This window comes from Ornithorhynchus anatinus, chromosome 3 (genome assembly GCF_004115215.2).
Source record: "Ornithorhynchus anatinus isolate Pmale09 chromosome 3, mOrnAna1.pri.v4, whole genome shotgun sequence".
In the NCBI taxonomy this organism is placed as follows: Eukaryota; Metazoa; Chordata; class Mammalia; order Monotremata; family Ornithorhynchidae; genus Ornithorhynchus; species Ornithorhynchus anatinus.
Window position 1 is genome coordinate 76,210,099 of NC_041730.1, and position 22,529 is coordinate 76,232,627.

At 47.7% G+C, this 22,529-nt stretch overlaps 1 protein-coding gene across 1 annotated transcript; it reads right to left on the bottom strand.

Moving 5' to 3' along the window:
* Nucleotides 1-149: 149 nt before the first annotated feature.
* Nucleotides 150-21,275, bottom strand: AMACR (alpha-methylacyl-CoA racemase). Its single transcript, XM_029060803.2, has 5 exons — nt 20,977-21,275; nt 17,258-17,401; nt 15,334-15,494; nt 11,427-11,613; nt 150-1,009 (listed from the first exon to the last, which is right to left on the bottom strand). The coding sequence occupies exons 1-5, from the start codon at nt 21,245-21,247 to the stop codon at nt 600-602; spliced, it is 1,173 nt and encodes a 390-aa protein (XP_028916636.1). The 5' UTR covers nt 21,248-21,275; the 3' UTR covers nt 150-599.
* Nucleotides 21,276-22,529: the final 1,254 nt, after the last annotated feature.

Genomic DNA, 22,529 nt, shown 5'->3' on the forward strand with positions numbered 1-22,529 from the left:
TATGTGTAACCCTCTAGGGCACTTATTCTGTTGTAATTCCCCTTAGTGCTCAGACTGGTGTTTTACATAGAGTGGTCCAGGCTCTAAAGGATGTCAGAATTAATTGTGTTGAGTTTTAGAGTGTTCTGACAAAACATTTCCAATGAATATAACTTTATAAATTAAAAAAACTTTATTTTTTAGTTATAGCACTCCAATTAATTGCCGAACAGATGATAAAGGTTTATTATCCAATACATTATAATGTGTAGGGCAAAGAAATATAATTGCCTACTGCATGAATCAACTCAAAATTCTAAAATCAAAGGCTGCAAACTTCACATCTATACAAATAAAATATAACTATAAATATATGGATTCATCACTTGGTGCAATCGAGAAAAACGCTCTATAGGAAACTCTTCTTTTTTCTGCAAAAAGTCATTACCCTTCTGTAGTTCCCAAGAATATACTGATTCTTCAATTAGTGCAGCTAGTTTTTAAATAAAAATAATTAGAAGAGATTCTATACAAAAGTGTTCTTTTTTTTCCTCCAAATACTTCCTTGTCCTTCTGCACTGTAGTTTTGTTAAGATATAACTAATTCCACTGGCAGAAATTTATAAATTAGATTTAGGCACATTGCAGTCAATGATTTTAGCCGAACGAAGATTATTAATCTCATCCTTGCTAAATCCAAAGTCTTTCAGAATCTCTTCGGTATGCTCTTCTCCAACAGGAGTTCTTCGCACCGAGGGAATGGCTGGAGTCCTGGAAAGCCGAGGGGCGGGCCTGGGGCTGACCTCCTGGTCCTCATTCGTGATAAAAGAGCCCCGTGATTTGTTATGCTCATGTAGGATCGCCTCTTCAGTGCTGAGAACAGGAGTCACACAGGCATCCGTCCCCTCAAAGATTCTACACCATTCTGCCTGGGTCTTCTTTGAGAAAACGCCCGCAAAAATTTCTTTCATCTCTTGCCAGTTGGCCATACTCATCTGATGGGGAAGTTTTTCAGGATCTAGCCCTAGGCCTGATGGAAAAAAAAATACAGTTTTTCACTGGGCTGTATGTCGTGATTAAAGGCTTCCAAAGGATCAACCTGCTCCAAAAGGTCTTCTCCTACTCTCCCTCCTTTCTGCGTTGCCTACGCATTAGGTTCTGTACTCTTTGGGCACTTAATGTTCACCCCACAGCACTTGATTACATAACCTTAATTTAGTTTAATGCCAGTCTTCCCCTCTAGACTGTAGGCTTCTTATGAATAGGCAACGTATCTACCGTCTCTGTTGTACTGTACTCCCCCAGTTGCTTACTTCAGTGCCCTGATCTCTCTACTCTTCTGTCTCCTGCCTTCAAGAGATCACTACTAGGGTGTCCCGCTCACACCGCCAACTTAACACTTCCAAAATAACTTCATATTCCCATCCAAAACCTGTACCCCCCTGATTTTCCCATCACAGTAGACAGCACCACCATGATCCGTCTCACAAACCCATAACCTGGGTGCGATCCTCAACTCATCTCATTCAACCCACATATTCGGTCTGTCACCAAGTCCCGTCAGTTCGACTTTCACAATATCGCTAAAATCCACTTTCCTCTCCATTCAAACTGCTATCACGTGAATCCAAGCACCTACTCTGGCTTGACTGCCACATCGTACTGCTTGCTGACCTCCCTCCTGCCTCTTCCCACTTCAGTCCATATTTCATTCTGCTGCCTAGATCATTTTTCTACAAAACCATTCAGTCCATGTTTCCCCATTCTTCAAGAACCTCCAATGGTTGCTCATCAAAGAGAAACTCCTTATCATCAGCTTCAAAGCACTCGATCCCCTTGCCCCCTCCTACTTTGTCTCCCTGATTTCCTTCTACAACCCAGCCCTCACACAATACACCCTTCTAATACCAACCTACTCACTGTAGCTCATATCTCATCTATCTCTATGCCAACCCCTCACCTACATACTGCCTCTAGCTTGGAGCACCCTCCTTCTTCCAACAGACAATCACTCTCCCTACCTTCAAAGCCTTATTAAGAGCGCATCTCCTCCAAGAAGCCTTTCCTGACTTAATCCCTCATTTCCTCTTCTCCCACTCCCTCTGCTTCACCCCCGCACTTGGATTTGCACCCTTTATTTACCCTTCCCTCAGCCCCACTGCAGTTACGTACCTGGCTTACGTTGTCGAGTCATGAAAGAACCACTTCTGTATTTTTACCAAGAAAACTCTGTGGATACACTTATGTTCACACCAGTAATTAAGTTACAATTAATAACTGTCTTCCTTTTCTAGACTGTAAAGTCGTGGGCAGAGAAATGTCTACCAACTCTGTTATATGCTTTCAAGTGCTTAGTACAGCGCTCTGCACACAGTAAGCACTCAATAAATATGATTAATTGATTGTTCTGCACCCAGTGATTGCTCAATAAGTACCACTGATTGATTGATTAATCACTAATTTTAGTGCCCACTCTTTGAAGAGAAGGGAAGAAAGTGCTTGGAAAGGTTGCCAGCTCCTCTTTTGGAGCCAAAAGGAATTCACTGCTATTTGTTTGAGAGCAAATGGTATCCTAATTAAAGGGGCTTTTTGCTCCACTGCTGTTTCAGGCTGTTAGATTTGATTATTTTCCTTAAGCTGTCACTTCATAAATTAAGTCAACACCAAACTACTGTGGCTGTACCTTTCCAGAGAGAACTAACTCTGCTTCACCTTTAGGTTCCTATGGAACAAACGCTTCAGACAAATGCCTTACCCTGTTTTCTCTTGTATTTAAAGCAGATTTTGGGAGAGGGGGTCAAAGCCTGTTTCATATTGGCCAACCACGCCTTATCCATGAAAGCTTTTAGTTTTAACTCTGCCTCCCCTTCCCTCTTTCTTTGGTCCATTTTTCAATGGTCCAAAACAAGCCCTGGTCAAGGGTTCGGGCTGCACCTTTACAAGACTGGGAAAACCTCCTGGCACACTAGATGGAAAGCTCCTTGTGGGCAGGGATCATGACTACCAACCACCTCTACTGAATTATGGTCTCCAAAGTGCTTAGGACAGTGCTCTGAACAAAGTAACTACTCAGTAAATACCACTGATTAACTAGCAAAGTGGTACTAGGTCAAAGTCTCTGGTGAATGTCATTCCAGGGTTTATTTTAGGGAGAATGCAGCGAACAGTCTTTGTTTTAGATTGTTAGGTAACTGTGCTGTTTAATATTAAACCTTACTAAATTCCTTTTCTCTTCCCCTCCAACTGTGCTAGTCTTTTCCATGGGATCAGGGTGTGGTGAGGTGGGGGAGGGATCAGAATGTTATTCAAAGAGTGGTTCAGGATGGAGGATGGAGACCTTGATTTTTTTTTTTTTAATGGTATTTGCTAAGCTCTTACCATGTGCCAGGCACTGTATTAAGCTCTGGAGTAGATACTCATTGTGGGCAGGGAATGTGTCCATTTATTGCTTTATGGTACTTTCCCAAAGGCTTGATACAGTGCTTTGCACAGAGTAAGCACTCAACAGATATGACTGAATTGAACTGAATACATAATAACCAGGTTGGACACAGTGTCCCTGACCCACATGGGGTTTGCAGTCTTTATCCCCATTTTACAGATGAGGTAACTGAGGCACGGAGAAGTTAAATGACTTTCCCAAGTTCACATAGCAGACAGGTGGTGGAGCTGGGATTAGAACCTAGATCCTTCTGACTCCCAGGCCCATGCTCTAGCCACTAGGCCATGCTGCTTCTCATCCACTAGGACTGTTTTTTACTCATATGTGTACAGACACACACACAGAGATATACAGATACATGAACACTGGGCCAGGGTAATAGATTATAGCCATTCTACACAGTTTCTCCACATGCCTTCAAAACGAGATAGAACTGTTACACGAACGGAATAAAATTTATAAAGAGAGCAAAATAGATGTGAATGCTTCTTAGTGAAAATTGCATTCACCTAATTCTAGCTGAAATTCTATATGTAGCCCAGTGCAATGTGAGGTATAAAAATTGGTCCAATCCTTCTGACTTTCAGGTCTGAGTCTGCCAGTCAATGGGCAGGGAAGAGGGAACCGTTAAGGTTCTGCAATAATGCTAGTCTCAGAAGCTGGACCTGTCAGCTCTTAACAGCGGTTTGGTGGTTGCAGGAGCAAGGCGGCTCTTTAAAGATCAATCAATGGGTTTTACTGAGTGCTTACTAAGTGCACAGAACCGTACTGAGTGCTTGTGAGAGGACAAAACAACCAAATTAGTAGAGACGATCCCTGCCCATAATGAATTTATAGTCTGAAGATGCTTCCTCTCTCTTTTGTACCTTAAACTGGTGAGTGTGCTCCCCTTGTCGACTGCTGACATTTAGTGAGCACCTTCTATGGGTTTATCATTCCCCATTGACAGACATAAGGGACTCCCATTTCTGCCTCTTCCTGCGGAAAAAAAAATACCTCTAGTTTGAAGCTAGATCCTCTAGGCATGGATGAGCCTGGAGGCCCCCAGCCCCAACAAGGAGATTCCCACGGTTTTTCAAACACTTTGGGTTTAGAAAATTCAAAAGCGGTTTTGCCCCAAGCTCTCTCCCCACTCCCTATTAACTTTCAAAGTGGTGGATTACTCTGGAATTTCAACCTTGGATTTTGAAATATTTATCCAGAACCCAAAGGTTTGTTTTGCAATAGCAGTTTTCAGCCTTTTAACTTTTTTACCAGGAAGCAAGGCCATTGCCCACAGTAAACAGAATTTCAAACTTCAGAAGTTTATATCTGAGTCACTGAACTCACCAAATCTCTGGACTTGTAGCCTTGAGCTAACTTTCTCACTCTCCTCATATTTTCAACAGAGGATCCCAACTCGTGCTGGATTTCTCTGTCACACGTACTGGAGAAAAGGGTCAATGAAGGGAATTTCATTCCCTGTCTCATTCTACCTACGCTTGGACTTGTCATTTCTGGATTCCTTCATTCATTCAATTGCATTTATTGAGCGCTTACTGTGTGCAAAGCACTGTAGTAAGCACTCGGGACAGTACAATATAATGAGAAGCAGATACATTCTCTGTCCAAAACAGGCTTACAGTCTAGAGGAGAGCTCTCTGAGCATTGGGAAAAGCTCATCACACTAGTGTTCCCTCTCTGTCGTATGACTCCTTTCTTTAAACTAATAAGGCGTTGAAAAAAAGTCCTTTAAAGGCTGTGCTCACCTCTTCAATCTACTGAGCTAGCAATGTCCCCTGCCTATAGACTGCCTTTCCCTAGGTTGAGTCCCTTGTAAACTCCTGAGGGCAAAGCTCTTGTCTAATAAACTTAGTGCTTAGTATGATGTTCTGCAAACAGTAAGTGCTCCCTAAATGCCACTGATTGATTTAAGAGTGACTGTGACCAATTCATTTATTATATACCCACCTCAGCACTTAGGATGAGGCTTCACATAAAATAATAAATGCCCTGACTTTGGGCTGGAAGAGGGTTCCTCCGATATTGAGAACATGGGAGTCAGAGGACCTGGGTCCTAATCCCGGCTCTGACACTTGCCGGCAGCGTGACGGTGGGCAAGTCACTTCACTGCTCTCTGCCTCAGTTTCCTTATCTGTAAAAAGGGGATGCTATATCTGCTCTCCCTTTTACTGAGTCTGTGTGCCCCAGGTGGGACAGGGACTGTTTCCCACCTGATTAATTTCTCTCTACCCCAGAGCGTAGACACAAAGCAAGTGCTCAATACCATAAGAAGAGAAAACTGAGCTGTGGGGTAAAAATCAAACCTGTCTGGTGACCCATTTCCATCCATGGAAGGGGCTGGCAACAGCTGCATTTCTGCGTCTGGTAGCTTCTCAGTAGCTCTGAGCCTGCCATGGAGGCAGTCGGCAATGCCCATATGCCAGTGCCCTGCTCTATCCAGCAGCCACAGGGGACACAGTACGTGGGGATTGCTCCCTTGATCCACACAGGGCCGGAGCCACCACGGATAGAACCAATCAATTAATCAAATTTATTGAGCACTGTACTAAGCGCTTGGGAAAGTATAACAGGGTTTAGACACGTTCCCTGCCTCTAATGACCTTACATCTCTTCAAACAGTCACTTCAGCAGTGTGGCTCAGTGGAAAGAGCACGGGTTTGGGAGTCAGAGGTTGTGGGTTCTAATCCCGGCTCCGCCACTTATCAGCTGTGTGTGACTTTGGGCAAGTCACTTAACCTCTCTTTGCCTCAGTTCCCTCATCTGTAAAATGGGGATTAAAACTGTGAGCCCCATGTAGGACTACCTGATTACCCTTTATCTACTCCAGCACTTAGAACAGTGCTTGGCACATAGTAAGCGCTTTAACAAATACCATTATTATTATTGTTATTGTCCCCACCCAATAGCCACCAAGGTAGCAACATGGAAAAATTTCCAGAATTTGCTAAGCGGCTTTCCAGACAAAGTAACTGCTCCCTGAACCACCCTGAATCCGAGTTTATTGCCCATTTGTTACGGTTCAGTCCGATGCTCTCAACCACGGTCTTTACCTTTAGGAAGATTTCTTTTTGGTATAGAAGCAGTGTTGCGTAGTGGAAAGAGGTTGGGCCTGGGAGTCAGAGGACGTGAGCTCTAATCCCGGCTCTGCCACTTGTCTGCTGTGTCACCTTGGGCAAGTCGCTTAACTTCTCTGTGCCTCACTTCCCTCAGCTGCAAAATGAGGATTTAATGCCTGTTTTCTTCCTTCTACTTAGACAGTGAGTCCCTGGGTGAGGCTTGATTATCTTGAATCTACCCCAGTGCTTAGAACGGTGCGTGGCACACAATAAGAACTAAAAACAAACACAACAGCCCTTATTATGATAATTATTAAAATGGAGATTAAGGGTTCTCATCAAATTATTGGAATTTAAAAATCAACAGCATTATCAAAAAATGCTATACTTTATTATACCCCTGGGAACATCTGTTAAATAGTTTTTGCTGATTTGGTTTAGCTTATGTCCTTCAGATGTCATTTCATAAAAGGACTAGAATTTATGCAGCTCTATTCAGCTCAGTTCAATAATCTAATTTCAATTTGTAAGACCTTTCATTAAATAGCTTAACGATAAAACAAACTATATCAGTAAAACCTCATGTGTTAATTAATATTTGATCTGATACAATTTCTGGTAACAATCTAGCATTTAATCCCTTAATCTTGCCAACTGGCTGAAGAAAAGGGTGTAAGCAAATTGTCCGAAGCAAAGATAAGAGTGTTATTTATAGATACAGTGGGGCAGACGAGAAAAAGGGAGTGGGGAATAAAGAGAGGAAGGGAGATGGTGAAAAGGGAAGCTAAAGATGAAGTGAAAAAAGGGAAAAATGAGAAGAGGGAGGAAACACCAGGGAACAGAATGAGAAAAAAAGACAAACAGGATGCACACAAATTCTGTGAATGCCTCCACAGGTTTTAGTTAGCAGACTCTATTCAGAAAATCTTGGGGCGCAAGATTTCCTTAGTCTGCAGAAGAGAATTCTGAAACCACTGGACCATATGGGATTGGTAAACTAGAGATAATAGGTCTCCTCTCCCTTTGGGGAATGTACCCATATATTACAATACAATATAATTATATAATTATCCAGAACCCAGGTCCTTCTGGCTCCCAGGCCTTGCTCTATCCACTAGGCCATGCTGCTTCTCTGTACGTATGCTTATGTAGATATCCATGTTTTATTTATTTCCATTAATGCCATATATTGTAAGATCATTGCCAGCAGGGAACGTATACCAACTCAGCTCTATTGTCCAACCGGATTAGCTTCTATCTACCCCAGGGCTTAGTTCAGTATCTGGCACACAGAAAGTGTTTAATAAATACCATTATAGAACAACAACAACAAAAAAAAACCCCACGAAAAACTGACCCTCTCTCTAAACTGGGTCCAGTATCTGTTAATTTAAGTTCAAGGCTCCTTTAAAAATTTATTTTTGAGTTAACAGATTGCAAGAGGTTAATCAGCAAGCACCTAGTACAGTGCACTGCGCATACTAATCACTCAATAAATACCACTGATTGAAATGTGATTGGCTGGAAGTCCAGTGTGTTCTATGAATAGGGAATGTGTTTGCTAATTCTCTTATACTGTACCCTCCCGAGTGTTTAGTAGAGAGCTCAGCAGAGAGGAAGCACCCAATAAATACCATTGATTGGTGCGCCCAGAAAGGTACCCCCAAACTCCAAAGATCACCACCTCCTGGAAGTGCCTGCTTCTAAAAGACCTTATTATGCAGAAACATTTATAAACGCATTGCTTTTATGATACAAACAACCCTTTTGGTAGACATAGGAAAAGAACCCTAAGGCACGATTTGCAATTAAGTTCCAGAGAGGTTCTAACATTTGACATTTATTGTCCAAAGAACCCTTTTAAGTGGCTATCTGGGGTGCCAGCTTCAAACCTAGCGATTGGGTGTCACGGCTCCCACGTGTCTACTACACCCTCAGGGAGAGGCCCCAGCTTTGCCACAAGGCCAAGAAAGGGGGTGTGGGGCTGGAGAGGGAGGTGAGAGTCCCGGTCAGCAAGGGCTGAAGGGAAGAGAGACCGAGGGCAGGGAAGGTAGAGGGAATGAAGTTGAGAGCGTGAGGAGGGCTGACCCCTTGAACTGCCTCTGCTGCCAAATCTAATAATAACAATTAAAAATGTGGTACTTGTTCAGCATTGATTACGTGCCAGGCACTCTACTAAACGCTGGGGTGGATACCAGCTAATCAGTTTGGACACAGTCCCCGTCCCACATGGGGCTCACAGTCTCAATCCCCATTTTACAGATGAGGTAACTGAGGTATAGAGAAGTAGAGTGATTTGCCCAAGGTCATGCAGCAGACAGGTTGGCAGAGCCAGAATTAGAGCCCATGATCTTCTGACTCTAAGGCCAAGTCCTCCTGTTACAAAAGGCAGAAAGGTGAGAGTGGAGCTGGAAGACAAGGACAAGGTAGGTTCCGGCTGCCCAAGAGTTAGGATCACCAAGACACAGAGACCCTCCCACGTTCACTCCCAGACCAACAAACATTTACTCTTTCCTCCCCATAAACAGAGCTTTCTCCCAACCACGCGGTGCCATCCACAAATAAACTCACACTGAAAACCTGTGGAATAGGACAATCACAGAAGGGGACACACAAACAAACCCAAGCAAGCGAGAAACAGTGTTAAGGCCAGAGACAGTGGCAGAGACAGAACGCTAGGAGAACAACAAAGAGAAAGGGAAAACAGAAAGAGAGAGTGAGAAGTACACCGTCAGTGTAATCTGGGCAAAGACCAAACATTTCTGCTAGATTGACGTATATCTGCTCATCTGTGCTAAAGTTTTAATGCAGGCAGGTGATTTTTAGCCACAAATGGTAATTATCTATCTGCTCTAAAAGTAATGGTTTGCTCTATCAAATGATTAGGGCCTTAAAGGATAATTAACTACTACATGAACACAAGAACAGCTATGGGTTAATTATTTATGATGCAAAATTAAGCTGGTAGACTTTACACAGTCTGGGCAGGCACACTATTTGCAGAGGAGGTTCATAGTACAACATGCTCCTGTCTCTCCTATCCTAAAAAACCTCCCTGGACCCAACTTCCTCCGGTTATCACCCCATCTCCCTCCAACCATCCCTTCCAAACCCCTTGAGCGAGCTGTCTACACCCGCTCTCTCAAGTTCCTCTCCTCCAATTCTCTCCGTGACTCCCTTCAATCCGGTTTCTGACCCCTTCGCTTCACAGAAACCACTCTCTCAAAGGTCACCACTGATCTCCTTCTTGCCAAATCCATCAGCCTCTACTCTACCCTAATCCTCCTCGACCTCTCGGCTGCCTTCGACACTGTCGACCAGCCCCTTCTCCTGGAAAATGACCCAACCTCGGCTTCTCTGACTGGTTCTGTCCTCTCCTGGTTCTCCTTTCTATGTCTCTGTCTGCTCATTATCTATCCCTTTCGCGGGCTCCGCCTCTGTCTCCCACCTCCTGATTGTGAGTGCTCCTCAGGAGTCAGTTCTGGGTCCCCTTCTATTCTCCATCTACACCCACTCCCTTGGAGAACTCCCTCCCTCCCATGGCTCGACTACCACCTCCATGTGGACGATTCCTGAATCTCCATCTCCTGCCCCGATCTCTCTCCCTCTCTGCAGTCTCACATTTCCTCCTGCCTTCAGGACATCTCTACTTGAATGTCCCAGGTTACCTCTAACATGTTTAAAACAGAACGCCTTATCTTATCCCACCCAAACCCTGTCCTCCTCCTGACTGTCCCACCACCATCCTTCCGCTCTCCTAAACCCATGACTTGGCATCATCCTTGACTCCTCGCTCTCATTCAACCCATGTACTCTATCCATCACTACATTCTGTTGGTTCGACCTTCACAACGTTTCTAAAATCTACCCTTTCCTCTCTACACAGACCGCTACCACGTTAATCCAAGCATCTATGCTATCCTGCCTCGATTACTGTAGCAGCCTCCTTGCTGACCTCCCTGCCTCCTGTCTCTCCCCACTTCATACTTCACTCTGCTGCGCAGATCACTTTTCTTCCAAAAACGATCAGGCCACATTTCCCCACTTCTCCAGGACGTCCAGGACCTCCAGTTCTTTCTCATCCAACTCTGCATCAAACAGAAACTCCTCGCCACCGGCTTTACAGCACTCGATCACCTTGCCCCCCTCCTACCTGACCTCCCTACTCATCTACTACAATCCAGCCCGCACACTTCTCTCCTCTAATGCCAACCTACTCACCGTATCTCGATCGTGTCTATCCCGCTGCCAAACTCTCACCTGTGACCTGCCTCTGGCCTGGAACGCCTTCCCTCTTCATATCCAACAGACAATTACTCCACCCGTCTCCTTCAAAGCCTTCTTGAAGGCACATCTCCTCCAAGATGCCTTCCTTGACTATACCCTCTTTTCCCCTTCTTCCATCCTGTTCTGTGTCGCCCTGACTTGCTCCTTTTATTCATCCTCCAATCCCAGCTCCACAGCATTTTATGTACATATCTGTAATTTCATTTATTTATATTAACGTCCGTCTCCCCTTCTAGACTGTACGGTCACTGTGGGCAGGGAATGTGCCTGTTATAGTGTTACATTACACTCTCTCAAGCACTAAGTACAGTGTTCTGCACAGTCTATGCTTAATAAATATTACTAACTACGTTGAATCAATAATATAGTGAGGGACATTCTAAATCTTAAATCATGAGCAGCTTATTCTTGATCCTCAATATTAAATCAGTGTCTCAGAGCGGGATATTCAGAAAAAACTAATTTCCTGTCAATTACCAAGGAGAGGGAGAGCTTTATAATCTCCAGGGGAAGGACTGCATTGAAATAAAAAAGAAATAAATGCATTAAATGTCAGTAAATCCCAAAAAGGCCAAGGAAATGTTTGATATTCCCAAACCGCAGTGGCAGTATATTTCTGCAAAGAGACTAGCGAAGTTCAGCCTCCGGCAGTTCCTTACCCTTAATTAACAGCCGGTAGAACTGAGGTTCTATGGCACCAACTGCCATAAATTTCCCGTCTGAAGTCTTGTACGTCTCGTAGAAAGGGGCTCCGCTGTCCAGGAGGTTCTTTCCCCGAGGCTGGTCCCATAGCCCAGCGCTCTGAGTCGTCCACAAAAAAGTACTTAAATAGGCCGTTCCTTCCACCTTCAAAGAGGGAGAAGAAAGGAAGTGCAAATTTGTCAACGAAACCACTGAGACAGACTCTTCACCCTGCAGGACAGAAAAGTTGCCACAAAAAAGCTAGAACTGAAACGAGGCTTTAAAAAGAATGCTTCATACGCTCAATTTTTGTGCGCTCTGTAGAAAAGAGGTTCACCGAAGGCTTCTGCCCTCATGGCTGGCTTCAAGTCCCCTCAGCTCTCCAAGGGTTCCCAGGTTTATTGCAACCAGGAGGGTGAGGCAACCGGGCACCAGCAGCCACCCACTCATTCCTGCATCCATCCTAGGGGATCTTACCCGCTTCTAATAGTAATCGCCCCCAACCTGCAACTTGGCTGAGGGTACCCAGGTGGGTCACGACAGAAGATTGACATGTCTGCAGGTCTGGGAGAGCCCTGGCAGAGCCAGCCAGCAGCAGCAGGAGGAGAAGAGAGAGACCCAAGCAGCTGAGCTTGTCCCTGCCTCTCTGTTCTCGGGGTAAGTGGGAGTGGCCACTGTTGCCCCCAAAACCGCTGCTTCAGGGTTTGTGGCACAGGGGAACAGCTCGGCTGTGGTCTCTGGAAACCCTGGGAGCCCTAGAGAGCAGCATCCGGCCCCGGCAGCAACAGCAGCGGTGGTTCTGCCTCTGGGGAGCCGGGCAGAGGGCAGAGGGGGATGGGTGCAGGCAACCGAGTCTCCGCTTTTTCCTCCTAGGCCCCTGCTGCTCCATAAATCGGAACAGAATGAAGGAGCGGGCCTCAGGCGACCTCGGGACCGCTGAGGCTAAGTCACGGCTTGGGCTGTGTCCTGCTCTGTCCCGAAGCCACCCATTTACCCTCTTTTTTCTCCCTCTCCTGTCTCAGCCCCAGCCACCATTCCTCTGCCCAGAAGAAAAGGTGGTCGGGCTATTTATTTATTGAGAGAATAATAATATTAATTGTGGTACCTGTTAAATGCTTACTATGTGCTTACTTAAGCGCTGGGGTGGAGACAAGCAAATCGGGTTGGGCGCGGTCCCTGTCCCGCATGGGGTTCACAGTCTTAATCCTCATTTTACAGATGAGGTAACCGCGGCACAGAAAAGCCAAGTGACTTGACCAGGGCCACACAGCAGACAAGTGGCAGAACTGGGAGTAGAACTCATGACCTGCTGACTCCCAGGCCCGTGCTCTTTCCACTAGGCCATGCAAAGATTGACAGCCATCAGACATCCCTTGCCAGGCTTGAAATGCCTCCGGTTTACCTGGACCCACTGTAGGCAAAACCATAGGACAGGCTTAGGAAACAGACTTTCTCTGTGGCATGGGGCAAGTAAAAGTGGATGATCTGCAAGTGGTATTGAGGGAAAAGCAGATGCAAAATATGGCTCCTGAGGGCAGGTCTCTAATCAGGGTGAATAAGCTATGTTTACGCGAGAAGCAGTGTGGCCTTGTGGATAGAGCATGGGGCTGGGAATCAGAGGACCTGGGTTCTAATCTTGGCTCCACCACGTGTCTGCTGTGTGAGTGTGGGCAGTCACTTCACCTCTCTGTGCCTCACTGACATCTGTAAAATGGGGATTAAGACAGAGCACCCCATGTGGGACAGGGGCTGTGTCCAACCCGATCGGCTCGAATGTAACCCAGCAGTTAGAACAGTGCTTGACACACAGTAAGGGCTTACCAAATACCATTATTATAATTATTACCTGGTCTCCTTCCATCTTAACCTGTGAGCCTCATATGGGACAGAGACTGCATCTGAACTCGTGATCTCGTATCTACCCCCGGGGTTAGTACAGTGCTTGGCACACGGGAAGCTCTTAAATATCACAATTATTACCACCAACTTGCCTCCTTCCCCAGCCTGTTCTCTAATCACAATCAGTATTCCGGCACGGATCACTCCCTCCCACTGTCGATGTTATCCCCAAGCCACAGAGCTCTTCTGTATATATCAATTTAATGTTGATGCCAGTTGTATCCATGATTTTCCTCTTGCTCCGTCTCTACGCGTCCAGTTGGGTCTGCCCGTCTCCTCTGCTAGATTATCTAAGAATCCTCGAGGACGGCACTGGTGTCTTTCACGTCTATAGTACTCTTTCAAGCAACTTGTACAGTGCTCAACCGACACTATCAAACGAATGCACAGGGATCCTCGGTAGGCTTGGAATACCGTGGTGCATAGGAGGGACAGCTTCCAAAAGTTAACTGCTGACTCAGTGGGATGCAATTTTGCCCTCCTCTGCTCTACGTCCTTCCTTTTTCTGATCACGTAATCCCGACACAATCTGTTCAGGGGACTCAAGGCTTTATTATTATTATCATTTTTATTATTAATCAGCTCCTCCCTCTGGACCGTAAGCTTGTTGTGGGCAGGGCACACGCCGACCGACTCTATAATATTGTACTCTCCCGAGGGCTTACTTCAATGCTCTTGCACACAGTAAGCACTCAATAAATCTGATTGATTGACTGATCTCCCCAAAATCACTTTAGAGCCTAGAAAGCTCCCTAAAATAAGAGTCTGGGTGTGACGTGGTTGTTGTCCCCTCCCAAGAGTCTAGTCGAGTGCTCTGCACATAGTAGGCACTGGTCGCTTAGTAGATAGGTCGTGGGGCTGGGAGTCAATAGGACCTGGGTTCTAATCCTGGCTGATGTGTGACCTTGGGTAAGTCACTTCACTTCTCTGGGGTTCCGTCACCTCATCTGTAAAATGGAGATCAAGACTGTGAGCCCTGTGGAGGGGGCAGGGACAGTGCGTAACCTGATTAACTTGTGTCTACCCCAGCACTTAGAACAGTGCTTGGCACATAGTGAGCACTTAACAAGTGCCATTATTATTATTAGCAAATGAATCAAATGCTTGCATGTCCCGGGGAGCAGACCGGAGGGATCAGGACAGTCATTATTCTATACATGCCATTATGCCACTATTTCCGGAAAAATGAACGGCATCTCTATACAGTGGGTAAGGGATTTGAAGCTTGCTGAGGTTCAGTGAAGAAGACACAATCACATCACTGTCCAGACTGCAACTAAGTTCCATGAGTCGGTCAGGAAAGAAGTTATGCCCCGAGTTCTATTCTAACTGCAAACAATAGTGAGCAAAGAAAATAAATGATTCTTTATACATTAACTGCTTTAATCAATGCCAGGCTTGGGGGAATGCCCAATATTTCCCGGGCATGGCATTCAAAGACTTATTAAAAATCACTTTTGCCCCTGAGTCTAATTGTCCATTCATTCATTTAATCATATTTATTGAGAGCTTACTGTGTGCAAAACACTGTACTAAGTGCTTGGGAGAGTACAAAATAAGAATGAACAGACACATTCCTGCCCACAACAAGCTCACAGTCTAGAGGGAGCTCACATGCATTCCTTCATTTATTCAGTCAATCATATTTACTGAGCACTGACTGTGTGCCAAGCACTGTACTAAACACTTGGGAGAGTACAATAACAATAAATAATAATGACCGGACTTGTTAAGTGCTTACTATAGACACATTCCCTGCCCATAAAGAGCCTACAGTCTAGAGGGGGACAGATATGAATATGAATAAATTACAAATATGTACATCATTACAAATATACACACAATTACAGTAGTCCACTCTTAATTTAGAAAATGATGATCTGCCCGGACATCTAGACCTACGCTAGCCATGATTCAAAAACGAATCATCTTACATTGCCCACTGAAGCACTGGAAGATGTTATTTCGGTTCAAACAATAACTCACCATGTTGGCATCGATGACCTGACCTTTGCCAGATTTTGTACGTTCATAAAGAGCCATGACGATCCCCAACGCACACATGAGGCCGCCGCCCCCGAAGTCGGCCACCAGGTTCAGGGGTGCATACGGATTTTCATCACTTCTGCCCATTTTCGAGAGCACACCTACACACAGCAAAAGCAGAAACCATTATTGCAAAAGCCTCTGAGAATTACAAGCCCCTTCCATGACTTCCCCTTTAATTCAGAGAATTTGCTGCTTGGAAGAAACAAAGAGAAATGTATCTTCCCATATTACCTAGATCAGTCAAATACTAAGTTTTCTTTATTACCAGGTATCCTGGTTCGTAACCCCTATCGCCTTAGCACACTTAAATAGGGATTCCTTTCCGTCAAATTCTAGGCCTCCGTAACCCTCACTCCCGATGGGCTGTAATTTATTAACATAAGGACCTAACAAATCAGAAGTAATATCAAAGAGAAATTGTCCACCCTTTTGAAAGTCATTCAGACACACAAAGTCGGAATTTAGAAGAGAGTGTGAAAATTAAAACTATGAAAACTGGAAAAATTAGGACTATTTTTTTTTTCCCCTCTCAAATGCTGGACATATATGGAGAAGCTGGTTTAGGGGAAAGAACATGGGACTGGGATAAGAGAACCTGGGCTCGGATCCTGATTCTGCCACTTACTGGCCTGCTCTGTGACCCTGGGCAGGTCACTTAACTTCTCTGTACCTCCCTGTCCTCGCCTGTAAAACGGGGACTCAATCCTATTCAGATTGTGAGCTCCAATGGGACAGAGATTGGGTCTGACTTGATCATCTGCATCCCAACAGATGCCTGCTGTATGACCTAGGGCAAGACGCTTAGCCTCTCTGGGCCTCACTGGCCTCATCTGTAAAATGGGGGTTCAGTTCAATACCGGTTCTCCCATCTACTTAGATCGTGAGCCCTGTGAGACTATGCGTTGGCACATAATAAGCATTTAACAAATATCGCTATTATAAATGCCCACCCAGGGTGCCTGAACATTCTGACTCGGCAGACTAGAGCATTTCTGCATTCAAGCAATTATTCACTGAATTGTTATTTGGCGACTTTGAGGCGAGGAGAGAGGAGGACTTCTCATTTGTTTTGGCTTACCCTGCGGAGTGAGAATGGGTAAACACTCGGGAACTTTTACCCAGCCCCTTGGCAAAGACTCGCAAAATAGGTGAGGGCCCATTCTGCGGCTGTTGAGGTCTGTGAGGTGTTTAGTTCAGTTCTCTAGCCACAGACCACACCAGCTCTCCCTGCCAACCATTTCGCAAAGCTTCATGTCGGGGCATGGGAGGAACCACCTGAGAAAGCGTGATGGCTCAATGCTCTCCCACCTCTGTGGAAACAACTCAAGTACAGGTCCTGCTGACAGAGGTGATAACCTGTTCCTTTCATTTATCTTCTTAAACTACAGCCAATCAATCAATGAATATTTACTGAACTCTTACTATATGCAGAGCGTTGTAGTGAGCAGTTGGGAGAGTACAATATAACAGAATCAGTGGACCCGTTCCCTGCCCGATATGAGTTTAGTGCCTAGAGAGGCTCTCCTCTCTCTCTGTTATTTTCTCGCCTGTGAGTGTGCCCCCCTTGCTGACTTCTGGGGGCTTATCGTGCCTCACTTACAGACGGAAGGAACTCCCATTTCTGCAACCCTCTGCAGAGGTGTCGTGACACCCTGGATGCCTGAACAATTCTCACTCCAAATGGCAGTGGCCCCAAGAAGATGCCCTACTAGATTTTTGAGGGTAAATTGTGCAAGAGACGCTCTCTCAAAAACGCTAACACGCGGATACGATCTTGCCATCAGCCGAGTAATCTTCAAACTGAAAGACAGCTCTATCAGCAACAAATGAAAATACTGGAGATTTTTTTTTTCTACCATACCTGACAGAGCCAGAAAGTTGATATCATGTCCTGCAGTTCGGGCAAGTTTTCCTGACTGCCCAAATCCACTCAGTCTGGCATATATGAGTTTTGGATTCTCTTGTTGAACAACCTCCGGACCCAGACCAAGCCTCTCCATGACACCTTTAAAGGAAGATCAAAATTTCATGACACTGCTTGTTGTTGACTCAACCCTGATTCCAAACTTTCAAAAAAAGATGATAAACTGTAAAAAAAAAAAAATCCTCTCCCTGATGATTTAAGTGCAATTGATAGCGACAAACTTTAACAGCGAGATTACAACACGGCGGGTGAAATCAGAATACAATTCCAATTTTATGTTCCAACAATTGTTCTAATTTTACATTAATAGCCTTCATATTTTCAGTTCCCCTATTATCCTGTCTCCTATGCCAAACAATGACATTTACTGAGCACTTACTGTGAGCAGAGCACAGTACTCTTGGGAGAGTACAGTACAACAGAGCTGGTAGACACATTCCCTGCCCATAGGAATTTACAGTCTAGACGGAGCTTATGATCATAAAAATACCTTATTTTTAATCTTTGTTTTTCCATGGCACTTTCACATAAATGATTTCATTTTACCTGGCCAATCACCCTGCGGGGGAGGGATGACAACCGGGGACTATGTTTATGCCCATTTTACAGATGAGGAGAACTGAGACCTAGCAAGAAGAAGCGACATGCCCAAGACTGCTTTAGTAGCCCAATAGGACTAGAATCCAGGACTATCATGACTCTTTGACTCGTGCTTATTCCAGCATACAATGCTGCCTCAAAATGGAACACAACTGAGATATGAAGTGCTAGTGTTTTACCTGACCTCTCCCCCATGAGTCACATTTCAATTAAGAGTTCAACCAGAATTAACCTCCCCTTAAACTTTAAGTTGTTCTTTACATTGTCACTGCCATAATAGATTTGTCCATTTACAAATCTAATGGACTCTGCCAGGTCTCAAGTTGTCTTAGCAAATTTGCATGATGATCCACCAGCACCACAATCCTAAAGAAAATTAATTTTAAAATGTGATGTCCAGAAGGCCTGGTGATTTTGAAATATGTCATTCGCACCACTTCCACTACCAGGGTCTTTCCTTCCTCCCTAAGAACCTTGTTTCCTTAGATAACTGGTTCCCATGGGTTGGTTTTTGGTCATTTTGTAAGAGTGTTAGCATCGTCCCGCCTCTGACAGAGTCCTCACCTTGCAATCAGTCTGGTGGAAAGAGCTCCGAGCGGGAAATCAAGGGCCCTGGGTTCTAGTTCCAGCTCTGTGACCTTAGGCAAGTCACTTAATTACTCTGTGCCTCATTTTCCACCCTCTAGAGCGGGGATACAATCCTACCCACACCCTACCCTTCTAAGATCTGTGAGGGTATGGTCCTGTCTGATTATCTTGCATTCACTTGGCCCACAGTCTACGACACTGTAAGCGAGTAATAATATTATTAAGTAAAGTGTGACAAAATGTGACGAGAAACAGCATGACCTCACAGATGGAGCACAGGCCTGGGAGTCGGAAGGATCTGGATTCTAATCCCAGCTCTGCCACTTGTCAGCTGTGTGACTGTGGGCAAGTCACTTCACTTCTCTGGGCCTCAGTTCCCTCATCTGTAAAATGGGGATTAAGACTGTGAGCCCCACGTGGGACAACCTGATTCCCCTGTGTTTACCCCAGCGCTTAGAACAGTGCTCGGCACATAGTAAGCACTTAACAAATACCAACATTATTATTATTATTATTAACCCATAACCTTCTGCCTTCCAGGCTTGTGCTCTATCCACTATGCCACACTTCTTCCAAAGTGTGTACAAAGTGGGATATGAACTGTGCCCATTCAGGTCATCCTGCATCTACCCTGGTGCTTAGTTCAGTGACGGGCACCTAGTAAGCGCTTAACAAATAGCATAAAACCAAGTGTGACGAGAAGCGGTGTGGCCTAGTGAATCGCGCAGCAGCTCTACAGGGTGGAAAATGAGGCACAGAGAAATTAAGTGACTTGCCCAAGGTCACAGAGCAGGCAAGGAGCAGAGCTAGTAGAACTAGAACTCAGGGCCCTTGATTCCCAGCTCGGGGCTCTTTCCACCAGGCTGATTGCAAGGTGAGGACTCTGTCCGAGATGGGACGATGCTAACGCTCTTCCAAAATAACTAAAAACCAACCATGGGAACCAGTTATCTAAGGAAACAAGGTTCTTAGGGAGAAAGGAAAGACCCTGGTAGTGGAAGTGGGGAGGATGAAGGGAGTGGGAGTCAGAAGGACCTGCGTTCTAATCCCTGCTCTGCCATTTGCCTGCCAGGTGACCTTGGGTAAGTCGCTTCACTTCTCTGGGCCTCAGTTCCCTCATCTGTAAAATGGGGATTAGGACTGTGAGCCCCACGTGGGACAACCTGATTACCCTGTATCCCTCCCAGCGCTCAGAACAGTGCTCGGCACATAGTGAGCACTTAAATACCATCAATGCTATTATTATTATTATTTGGTTATCTCCAGCCCCTGGCACATAGTCAACGCTAAGAACAGCACGGTGCATTGGATAGAGCACGGTCCTGGGAGTCAGGTCATGGGTTCTAATCCCGTCTCCACCACTTCATTCATTCAGTTGTATTTATTGAGTGCCTACTGGGTGCAGAGCACTGTACGAAGCGCTTGGGAAGTACATTTAAGCAACAAGGAAAGACAATCCCAGCCTACGACGGGCTCACAGTCGAAAAGCGGGGGGAGATGGACAGCGGAGCAAAAGAGAACAAAACAAAAACAAGACAACATCATCGAGATAAATTCATTCATTCGTCTTTATTAAGCGCTGACGGGGTGCAGAGCGCTGGACTAAGCGCTAGGAAATGGACAATTGGGCAACAGAGCGAGACCGTCCCTGCCCAATGATGGGCTCACAGTGCAAACGGGGGCGACAGCAGAGCAAAAGCGAACCAAAACAAGACCAACGTCATCGAGATAAAGTCATTCATTCTTTCAATCATATTTATTAAGTGCTGACTATGTGCAGAGCACTGGACTAAGCGCTTGGAAGGGACAAGCGGGCAACAGAGAGAGACCGTCCCTGCCCAAGGACGGGCTCCCCATCTCATCGGGGGGAGACAAGACATAGTAAGCGCTTAACAAATACCAACATTATTATTATTAGGACGGCAAAACAAGTAGTGAGGCATCACTACCATGAGAATAGATAAACAGAGTCGTAGAGCTAGACACATCCTTGATCAAATAGAGTAATAAACAGTGTTTACAAGCAGACACAAGGGCTGTGGGGAGGGGAGGAGGAGCAGGGGGAAAGGGAGGGCTCGGTCTGGGAAGGCCTCCTGGAGGAGGTGAGCTCTCAGGAGGGCTGTGAAGGGGGGGGAAGAGAGGGAGTTTGGCGGAGGTGAGGAGGGAGGACGTGGCCCGGGGGCTCGGTGGAAAGAGCCCGGGCCGGGGAGTCGGAGGTCGTGGGTTCGAATCCCGCCTCTGCCCCTTGTCAGCTGGCGGACTGGGAGCAAGTGGCTTCCCTGGGCCTCAGTTCCCTCCTCTGGAAAATGGGGATGAAGATCCCCCCCCCCCCGATGAGCCTCCATCTCCCCCAGCGCTTAGCACAGCGCTCGGCACACGGTCAGCGCTTAACAACCGCCCCCCATCCTCGTCACTATTCTCATCAGACGCCGATGCGGCGGGCTCGGGGTTCGGGGGCGAGGACTGACCGTGCCTGAAGGGGTCGAGGAGGACGTCGGCCTGGCGGCAGAGGCCCCTTAGCACGGCGGCCCCGCGCGGCTCCTTGATGTCGAGGGGCAGGGTCCGCTTGCCCCGCTCCAGCCCGGCCGCCGCCCCGGCCGCCGCCGGCCGCACCACCCGCACCACCTCCGCCCCGAAGTCGGCCAGGACCAGCCCGCAGAAGGGGGCCGGGGCCAGCCCGGACAGCTCCAACACGCGGACACCCCGCAGGGGCACCGCCGACCGCGCCGCCATCATCATCGCCGCCGCGCCGCGCCGGTCCCCGCTGCCTACTGCGCAGGCGCGGGGGCCCGGCCCGGTAAACGGCCGGCCGACGGCTCTGGCCACGCCCCCTCACACGCCCCCTCCGCCGCCGGACCGCCCCGACTGCCTACTGCGCAGGCGCGGGGGTCCGGCCCATGGACGAGCGCATGACGGCTCAGGCCACGCCCCCTCAGCCGTCGGACGGGCCCGACTGCCTACTGCGCAGGCGCGGGGGCCCGCCCCATAGACAAGCGGCTGACGGCTCTGGTCCAGCCCCCTCCGCCGCCGGACCGGTCCGGCTGCCTACTGCGCAGGCGTGGGGGGTCCGGCCCATGGACAAGCGGCCGACGGCTCTGGCCACGCCCCCTCCACCTCCGGACCGGTCAGACTGTCTACTGCGCAGGCGCGGGGGCCTCCCCCATAGACAAGCGGCCGACGGCTCTGGCCACGCCCCCTCAATCGCCGGACCGGTCCGACTGTCTATTGCGCACGCGCGGGGGCCTGCCCCATAGACAAGCGGCTGACGGCTCTGGTCCCGCCCCCTCCGCCGCCGGACCGGTCCGGCTGCCTACTGCGCAGGCGTGGGGGGTCCGGCCCATGGACAAGCGGCCGACGGCTCTGGCCACGCCCCCTCCACCGCCGGACCGGTCAGACTGTCTACTGCGCAGGCGCGGCGGCCTGCCCCATAGACAAGCGGACGACGGCTCTGGCCCCGCCCCCTCAACCGCCGGACCGGTCCGACTGTCTATTGCGCACGCGCGGGGGCCCGGCCCGTTAAACGGCCGGCGGACGGCTCTGGCCCCGCCCCCTCATAGGCCTCCTCCGCCGCCCCACCGGCCCGACTGTCTACTGCGCACGCGCGGGAGCCGGACCAATGGACAACCGGCTGACGGCTCTGGCCACGGCCCCCCTCAGCCGCCGACCGTCTACTGCGCAGGCGCGGGGGCCCGGCCCATAAACAAGAGGCTGACGGCTCTGGCCACGCCCCTCAGCCGCCGGCCCGGCCCGGCCGTCTACTGCGCAGGCGCGCGGAGGGGGGGGGGCTCTGGCCACGCCCCCTGGCACGCTCCCTCAGTGTCCCAACCAGCCTGATTCTCTGCTGCGCAGGCGCGGGGGCCCGGCTCCCTATACAGCCGGCCTCTCTTCCCCGCCGCCCGACTTCCTACTGCGCATGCGCCGCTGTTAACTGATGACTTGACAGCCGTTGCACCCCCCCTTATGCCCGACTTTCTACTGCGCAGGCGCGGGGGCCCGGCCAGCTGAGCCGACGGTTCATAAT

Bases quoted from the DNA above. Each gene is read 5' to 3' on its own strand.
- AMACR (XM_029060803.2), bottom strand. From the start codon at position 21,247: ATGATGATGGCGGCGCGGTCGGCGGTGCCCCTGCGGGGTGTCCGCGTG. The intron at 15,495-17,257 runs GTATGGTAGAAA...TGCTGTGTGTAG, and splicing joins CAACTTTCTGGCTCTGTCAG to GTGTGCTCTCGAAAATGGGC. The intron at 11,614-15,333 runs GTGAGTTATTGT...CCCTCTTTGAAG, and splicing joins AGGTCATCGATGCCAACATG to GTGGAAGGAACGGCCTATTT.